Source organism: Piliocolobus tephrosceles, chromosome 12, assembly GCF_002776525.5.
Source record: "Piliocolobus tephrosceles isolate RC106 chromosome 12, ASM277652v3, whole genome shotgun sequence".
In the NCBI taxonomy this organism is placed as follows: Eukaryota; Metazoa; Chordata; class Mammalia; order Primates; family Cercopithecidae; genus Piliocolobus; species Piliocolobus tephrosceles.
In genome coordinates this window covers 391,020-399,102 of record NC_045445.1, presented here as the reverse complement: position 1 = coordinate 399,102, position 8,083 = coordinate 391,020, and the positions used below count along the sequence as shown (strand labels likewise).

Here is an 8,083-nt window from a genome sequence, read left to right as displayed (position 1 = left end):
GCTTTTACAATAATTCGGGCTAGGCGTTCAGGGCTCCGTAGGACCCTTCCTGGCAGCCAAGTGAGAGAAAGAGGAATGACGGTGCTTCCCGTTACTTCCACACTGTGGAAATAGAAATAGAAGCAGAAAAGAACACCCTACAAGTCCCACCCATTTTGAGGCACTCAACTCACAGTGACAACCCTCCACACCTCTCCCCCGCAAAAAGACGCATAACAAAAACACCTACTCCACACTGTGCCCTTCTATCTCAGCCCTGAAGATCAGTATTGTGTGCAACTTCGGCCCAAAGGATGCATTTCCCCAGGGTTGAAAGTCTGAGAAAGAGGTTATATTCTGAAGAGTTCTTGTTGTCACCATCAAAAGGATTACAAAGACGCAATAAATAAGAAAACAGCTTAGTTGGGTTGCATGCTCCATTTGAGCCAGAAAGCCTTGGAAACCTAAGTGTTTTCAAATGGACCGCCATCCTGCTTTTGGGGAACACGGAGGCTGCCTTGCAGTCACATGATCGCACACCACCAAAGGGCCATGCACTCTGATTTCACCCACTTAACTCAAAGTTGCAGCAAAATCCCTATTACAGGCCAGGCCTGGTGGCTCATGCCTGTAATCCCAGCACTTTGGGAGGCCGAGGAGGGTGGCTCATTTGAGGTCAGGAGTTGGGAGACCAGCTTGGCCAACATGGTGAGACCCCGTCTCTATTAAAAATACAAAAATTAGCCTAGCATGGTGGTGCGCGCCTGTAATCCCAGGTACTCTGGAGGCTGAGGTAGGAGAATCGCTTGAACCCAGGAGGCGGAGGTTGCGGTGAGCCGAGATCACACCACTGTGCTCCAGCCTGGGTGACAGAGTGAGACTCCATCTCGGGGACGGGGGAGGGGGGAATCCCTATTACAAATAAAAGCTGTTGTGATCCACACTGCATGTACCTCTGGGAAAAGAACCGGAACCGCGAATTCCAATGCAAATTGATGCATCGGCACCGGACCCGCTGCACTGGACATGTTTGCATTGCAGTCACCCCAGTACGGAGCACATCACAGATGATCTCTGCAGGTTCGTTGCCCACATAGGAGGCAGGCATAGTGCAAATTTCAAAGGAACGAACACATCCTGGAGCCCAAAGAGCTATCTGGTTCTGCTTCTGGCCTCCTGACAAGTAGGTAAGAGAGTCACATTTTATAGACGAGGGACACCAAAACCACACGTGAGGAGTGCAAGAGTAGCTTTACCATGGATTTAGGGCTGTGGTTACAAGGAAGCTGTAAGGAATAAAATGACTCCCCTGCCACGAAGACGTACTGTGCGGACGAGAGGAAGGAGAAATTTGGCCATTACAAAGACACAGAAATACGTTCAGAAATGAGGGGCAGGATGAAATCACCTAGGGTAGGTATTTAGAGGGAGAGTGCCGTGCAAAATAAAATCCTCACTATGAAACAAAGGCGGAGGCAGGAGGCTGCGTTGGGTGGAAGCAGCAGAGGAAGGAGACGAAAGGGACTGTCATTTTCATGTCGTGGCTTTTTAGAAGACGGCCGTGTCCTCTATCAAAATGTGTTCTTGGGATGCAGGTAACGTTCAGCCAACGAAATAACTCCTATGGCGGCAATAGGAATAACAAAACGCAGAAGCGGGAACGATGTCTTTTTTATTCCTCCCCAGACGCAAACGTGGATGCCTGAGGTTTGGTAACAGGCAAAGTCATCTGGTTCACGTGACTGATGGGAATCCCCTCCCGGTCTGGGCAAAAAGTCATTGGGTGAATGGGATGGATCAGACTCCCTGCCCTGAGGGGGAGATGGTTTCCTGCAGAACGAGGTGAAGGAGGTGGTTCTGCTCAGCAGTCAACAGTGGCCACATCTCCACCTGCAGCGACTTGATGGCTTCCGTGTCCTTTTCGTGGGTAGCCATGACCAAAGACTGGAGCAGCAGAAAGAGCTCCTCGGGAAGCTGGCCGCTGCTCTCCTGCCCGTGGCTGTCAAAAGCCTCCCAGGAGTACTTCTCCAGGGTCTGGGCGTGCTCCGGCAGCAGCTTGGCCGGCGGTGGTTGCAGGAGGAGCAGCAGCAGCACGCGGGACACCTCGCAGCGGACCAGCACGTCCGAGAAGGCGCCCAGGGCGGCGGGAGAGGGCGCCGCCGAGCCGGAGTTCGGAGGAAGCAGCGCGGCCGGTAGGGCGGGCGTCGCCCCGGGCCCGGGCCCGGGCTGGGGCCCCGGCGGCGGGGGCGGCGGCAGTGACTGCACCGGGTGGCTGCCGTGCTCCCGCGCCAGGCGCTGCATGCGCGTGAAGGCCGCCAGGGCGCCGGTGTAGTCGCGCGCCAGCAGCTGGCAGGAGGCGGCCTCGCCGAGCGCCTGCAGCGCGGCCAGGGGCAGCTGGGGCAGCTGGAGCTGGGCGGCGCGCTGGAAGTGACCGGCGGCGGCGGCCGGCTGGCCCAGGTCGCGCAGGGCGGCGGCCAGCTCGAGGCAGAGGGCGGCGGCGGCGGCCGGCTGGCCCAGCTCGAGGTGCAGACGCACCGCGGCGCCCAGGGCGCTGGCGGCGGCCTGCAGCGGCTCCCCGTAGGCGGCGGGGCAGACCAGGCGCTGGCGCGCGTCGCGCTCCTGCCGCAGGAAGAGGCGGGCGGCCTCGGTGAGGGCCAGCGCCTCCCCGGGCCCGTGGAAGAGCGCCTGCTGGCAGCGCGCCACCGCCAGCTGGCACCAGGCCGCGTACGGCAGACACTCCTGGGCGCGCAGCTCCCGGCCCAGCTGTCCGAACTGCTCGCCGGCCTCCGCCACGTTCGGCTTCCGCAGGAACCGCTTCTTCAGCTTGTTCGATACCAGCCGGTAGCGGGCCAGGAAGTCCCCGGCCTCGGGTCCCGGGCCGGCGCCGCCGACCAGGCCGGCCGCCGCTGCCGCCATGCTCGCCGCCCCAAGCACTTCCGGACGCGCTGCCGCAGCTGGCGGACGGACGGACGGGCGGCGCGGCGCGGGGCGGGGCGGGGCGGGGCGACGTGCCCTGCGTCCCCCTTGGCGGGCTGCCGGCGTGCCCGCGCCCGCTCCCCAGCCCGAGCCTGCCCCTTGCCCTGGTGATGTGCAAAGAGCGGGATCGGAGGCGGGGCCTGGCCTGGCTGTGAGCGGCGCATGCAAATCCAGGGTCTCGGGGATGCGGAGCCAAGACCCTGGGAAGGTACGCGGGGCCTGGCCGGGCGCCAGCTGCTGCTAGCTCGGCTGCAATGCAGATGGTCTCGCTTGCTGAAGGCCTCCCACAGTCTCTCCATCCGAACATGACCCAAACTAAACTCTGACCCTAATTCCGTGTCTGTGCATTTCTCGACTGTTTTCCCCCCACCGCTCACTCCTCCATCTTCCTGTCCAGGGCCCCTTGCCAAGCGCCGGGTCCACCTCTCCGTCCCCAGCCCGGTTGCCTTTAGGAGTCCATCCTGTCGCAACGCTGCAGTCATGGTCTTGAGGCCCACCGGCCCCAACGAACGCCATCATGCTGAGGACTTTCCCGGGCAGGCCCTGACTTGCTCAGAACCAGCGGGGGTGTCCCCTTCCCACCCAGGGCCAGTCCCCTGCACTGTCACGGGGAGGGACCGCTCCTCTGTGCCATCCCTGACTCCCACCCAACCCCAGACCCCCACCACCTCTCCATCCCTCCAGCTGTGGAGGTCTCACAACCCCCCACCCCATCTCACCGCCCACGCCCCCAATCCACCCCCATGTCACCGCCACCCCCCACCCATCTCACCGCCCAGCCCCCCCCATCTCGCCGCCCACCCCCCCCACCCCAAGGCAAAGTGACTGAAGCAGGCAGGTGGGTTCCTTTAAACATTTTATTGACAGAATTAATGAAGGCCCAAGACTTTGGGGCCCGGGTGGTGGGGGGTGTTTAAGGCCGGGGGTTCGGGCCGAGGGATTTGAGGCCGGGGAGTTTGGGGCTGGGTGGGTGGACGAGTGGACCTGCCAGGTCCCAGGGGCCGGGCGTCAGAAGCTAGTCCCCGCCGGGGGCCACTTGAGAGATAGTGGTTGTATCAAAGAGCGTGCTCAGCAGGCTGTTGTTGTGAACCGCCATGTCCAGTAGCAGTGGAGTGATGTTCCTCTCTCCGTTGTTCTGGGCCACGTTCCCCGCCAGCTCCAGGACCTTGGCCGTCAGGTACTCGATAACCGCAGCGAGGTAGACCGGCGCCGTGGGACTCAGGCGCTGAGCGTAGTGGCCCTCCCGTAGACGGCGCTCCACCTGGCTCACGGAAAACGAAAGCTCCGCTCGGACGGTGCGAGAGCAGGTCCGCTCCCGGCCGCCAGCCCCGGAGGACCGGCGATGGCTCTTCCTCCCCGACATGCTGGGTGTTGAGGGTGCTATCTCAGCTTGCCCTAGCTAGCCAAGATGGCTCTCAAGATGACAGTTACCGCGTCCAGTACAGTGTATCCTAGCGACCAGGCCCAGCCCCTCATTGGCTGGGGAGCCGAGACCAATGGGCACGCACGCGGTGACGGGCACGCACAGGGTGAAGGGCACGCACGCGGTGACGGCCTCACAAGGGACACGTCCATCAGGTGACCTCGGCGCTTTCCCATTGGCCTCCAGGGAGCAGGCCTGGGCCTAGAAGTGGCTGGAGGGCCATGGTGGGGGGAGGGGAATCCCGCTCGTGACCCTCTCTCTGCCAGTGGGAACTCTCCCTTTCTACCGGATGGGAACACTGTGGGAAAGACAGAGGGGTGGGCGAGGGGAGAGTGGGTGCCACGCCTTCACAATGTTGCACATCCGTCACAACCACCTAGTTCCAAAACATTTTCAACACCCCCAAAAGAAACTGAAACCCCTGCACCTATAAGCAGTCACTTGCCACACGCCTCCTTCCACACCACCACTGCCAACCCCCACACCCCGCCACACACACCCCTCTGCCCCCGCCCATACGCACCTTCCCGATAGCCCCTGGCAACCACTTGCCAATCTGCTTTCTGTCCGTAGAGGTTAGCCTGTTTTGGAGATTTCCTATAGATGGAATCATACGACCAAATGTGAGGCCTTGTGTGTCTGGCTGCTTTCACTTAGCATAATGGTTTCATCAGGGTTCATCCATGTTATTCACTGCTAGGGTACGGAAATACCACTGATTGTTGCAGGTTGATCTTGGGTACTGCAACTTTGCTGAGCGTGCTCAGATAGGGTTGGCGTATTAGTCCGTTCCTACGCTGCTATAAAGAACTGCCTGAGAATGGCTAATTCATAAAGAAAAGAGGTTTAATTGCCTCATGGTTCTGCAGGCTGTACAGGCTTCTGCTTCTGGGCAGGCCTCAGGAAACGTGCAATCATGGCGGAAGGCGAAGGGGAAGCAAGCACCTTCTTCACATATTGGAGCAGGAGGAAGAGAGAGAGAACGTGCGCGAAGGGGGAAGGGCTGCACATTTTCAAACAATCAGATCTTGTGAGAACTCTGTCACAAGAATGGCAAGGGGGAAGTCCGCCCCCATGATTCTGTCACCTCCCACCAGGCCCCTCCTTCAACAGGTGGGGATTTACAATTCCACATGAGATTTGGGTGGGGACACAGAGCCAAACCATCTCGGGTTTGTTTTGTTTTCTTTTGTTTTGTTTTTGTTTTTTCCTTTTGGTGGACTCTTTAGTGTCCTCTATATAAGAACATGCCATCTATGCATGTATGAATAGGGATGGTTTTACTTGTTCCTTTCCAATCTGGATGCCTTTTATTTCTTTTTCTCGACTAATTGCCCTGACTAGAACTTTGAGTACGATGTTGAATTAGAAGTGGCAAGAGAAGACATCCTTTTCTCATTCCTGATCTTAGGGGGAAGTCAACCAGTCTTTCACCATTATGTATGATATTATCTCTGGGTGTTTCATGGATGCCCTCTATCAGGTTGAAGAAGTTTCTTTCTATTCCTGGTTTGTTGAATGTACTTTCATGAAAGGGTATTGCGTTTTGTCAGATGATCCTTTTTGTACATGATTAAGATGACCATGAGTCCCCCCCCCCCGCCACGCCCCCCGCCGCTCCACCATGCATTCTCTTAATACGGTGTATTATATAAATTGATTTTCACATGTTGAACCAACCATTAATATGGTGTATTATATAAACCGATTTTCACATGTTGAACCAACCTTACATTTGTGGGACAAATCCTGTTTGGTCATAGTGTATAAAGACTGGTCAATAAACATTTCGTTGAAAGAACAGGAGTGGATCTGGCAAGCTTCTTGGAGGACAGTGTGTGTGTTAAAGAATCTGTAGCATGATGAGAAGCCAAGGCACTGGTGGGAGGAGGGGAGTTGCAACCAATTCATTAAGGCTGGAGAGTAGGATGCCAGTGGAGTAGTAGTGGTTGATGTGGCTGGGAAAGAGGTAGGCAGGAGCCAAGACATGGAGGCTCTATTATACCATGCTCAGGTTTTAGAATACCCTGTAGGCTACACTGAACCCACTGTGGTCTTTCAGCTTGGGACTGACATGGTCTGATTTGCCTCTAGAAAGATCACTCTGGAAGCTGCGTGGAGAACTGAACAGAGAGGATTGCGTGTGGAGAATAGAACAGAGAGGACTGAGATTGGAATTAGAAAGCTGCTGTATTATACCAGTCAAGAAATGACAGATATCTCAACTAAGACAATGGCATTGGTAGATAAGATTAGGGGACAGAGTCCATGCAAAGTTTAGGTAGTAAAATGGCACACAGTAGGCACTCACTACATATTACTCATACTGGCGAACCTAGCTGGAGACATGATAATTCATTGGCTCATTCTTCAAAAAATATTGAAGGGTAGTGCCAGGCATACTGTGTTAAGCATTGAGACAACACCAACGAGAAATATAGATCAGATCCCTGCATGCAGTCTGGTGGAACATACAGACAAGGAACCAGTGTATAATTACAACACTATACTGTGATAAGTGCTATGAGAGGGGAAGTTCAAGGTGCTGGTTATAGTTTGGTTTGTTTGACCCCTCCAAATCTCATGTGGAAATTTGAAACCAGTGTTGGAAGGTGGGGTCTAATGGAAGGTGTTTGGGTCATGGGGTGGATCCTTCATGAATGGCTTGGTGCCAGCCTCACAGTAATGAGTGAGTTCTCACTTGATTCATTCCCACAAGAGCTGGTTGTTAAAAAGAGTGTAGCACCTCCCCCTCCACCCGCAACCTTGATTCCTCTCTCACCATGTGATCTCTGCACTTGTCAGCTCCCCTTCACCTTCTGCCACAAGTGGAAGCAGCCTGAGACCCTCACCAGAAACCAAGCAGATGCCAGCACCATGTTTCCTGTACAGCCTGCAGAATCATGAGCCAGATAAACCTCTTTTCTTTATAAATTACCCAGTCCCTCAGGTATTCCTTTATAGCAACACTGATGGACTAAGAAATTGCTGTAGGAACACATAAGAGAAGTACTTTACACAGACTTTTGGGATTGGGGAAATGTTCCTGGAGAAATGGTGTCCAATATGAAGCTTGAAGAATGAGTACAAGTTAGCCAATTGGAAAAGTGGGGCATTGGTTGGCAGGGAAGGGGCGTGGCAACGGGGAAGTGAAAAAGCTCTACCATGACTCCACAGGGGTAGAGTGAGCTGACTGCAGACTTTGGAGTCATTCCTGGACAAATGGGATGAAGGAAGAGGTCTGCGTATGGGTAGGAAGATGAGTTCAGTCTCAAGCATGTGAAATTTCAAATGCTTGTGGGATATCCATATGGAGATGAAGGATATTTGGCTTAGGAGTTCAGGAGCGAAGTCAATACTGAAAATATAGATTTGCGACTCATCAGGGTAGTTCTTGAAGCCATGAATGTAGTTGAGACCATTCAGAGAGAGCACATAGAATATATAAGGGGACCAAGGACAACTTCTTTTAAGGGGCAAGCAGAAGAGGAACATCATTGGAAGAAGACTAGAGGAGTGTCTCCACAGATAAAGTTGGTGCGGGGTGGGTGGAGGGGGGCAGGGCGGGCATGCTGAAAGATAATCAAGCCAGAAAGAGATGAGAGCAAAGGTTCAGAAGGAAGCCAGAGGAACTGAACAAGAAGTGACAAACTCAGAAACACTTGCTGAGTTCCAAAATGATAAGCATTAAAACCTGTTCACTGA

General features: G+C 55.0%; 2 protein-coding genes across 3 annotated transcripts; both read right to left on the bottom strand.

Annotated features, from left to right (window-relative positions):
- Positions 1–1,211: 1,211 nt before the first annotated feature.
- On the bottom strand, positions 1,212–2,958 carry LOC111527381 (40-kDa huntingtin-associated protein). The gene has a single exon (XM_023193615.3). The coding sequence runs from the start codon at positions 2,893–2,895 to the stop codon at positions 1,777–1,779; it is 1,119 nt and encodes a 372-aa protein (XP_023049383.1). The 5' UTR covers positions 2,896–2,958; the 3' UTR covers positions 1,212–1,776.
- An 837-nt stretch (positions 2,959–3,795) lies between these two features.
- LOC111527383 (histone H2A-Bbd type 2/3) lies at positions 3,796–7,082 on the bottom strand. Of its 2 annotated transcripts, none has more exons than XM_026451223.2 (2): positions 4,902–7,082; positions 3,796–4,676 (listed from the first exon to the last, which is right to left on the bottom strand). In XM_026451223.2, the coding sequence occupies exon 2, from the start codon at positions 4,316–4,318 to the stop codon at positions 3,971–3,973; it is 348 nt and encodes a 115-aa protein (XP_026307008.1). In that variant the 5' UTR covers positions 4,319–4,676; positions 4,902–7,082; the 3' UTR covers positions 3,796–3,970. The 2 variants fall into 2 exon arrangements, with proteins under 2 accessions (XP_026307008.1, XP_031792452.1); XM_031936592.1 differs by having other exon boundaries at positions 3,804–4,216.
- Positions 7,083–8,083: the final 1,001 nt, after the last annotated feature.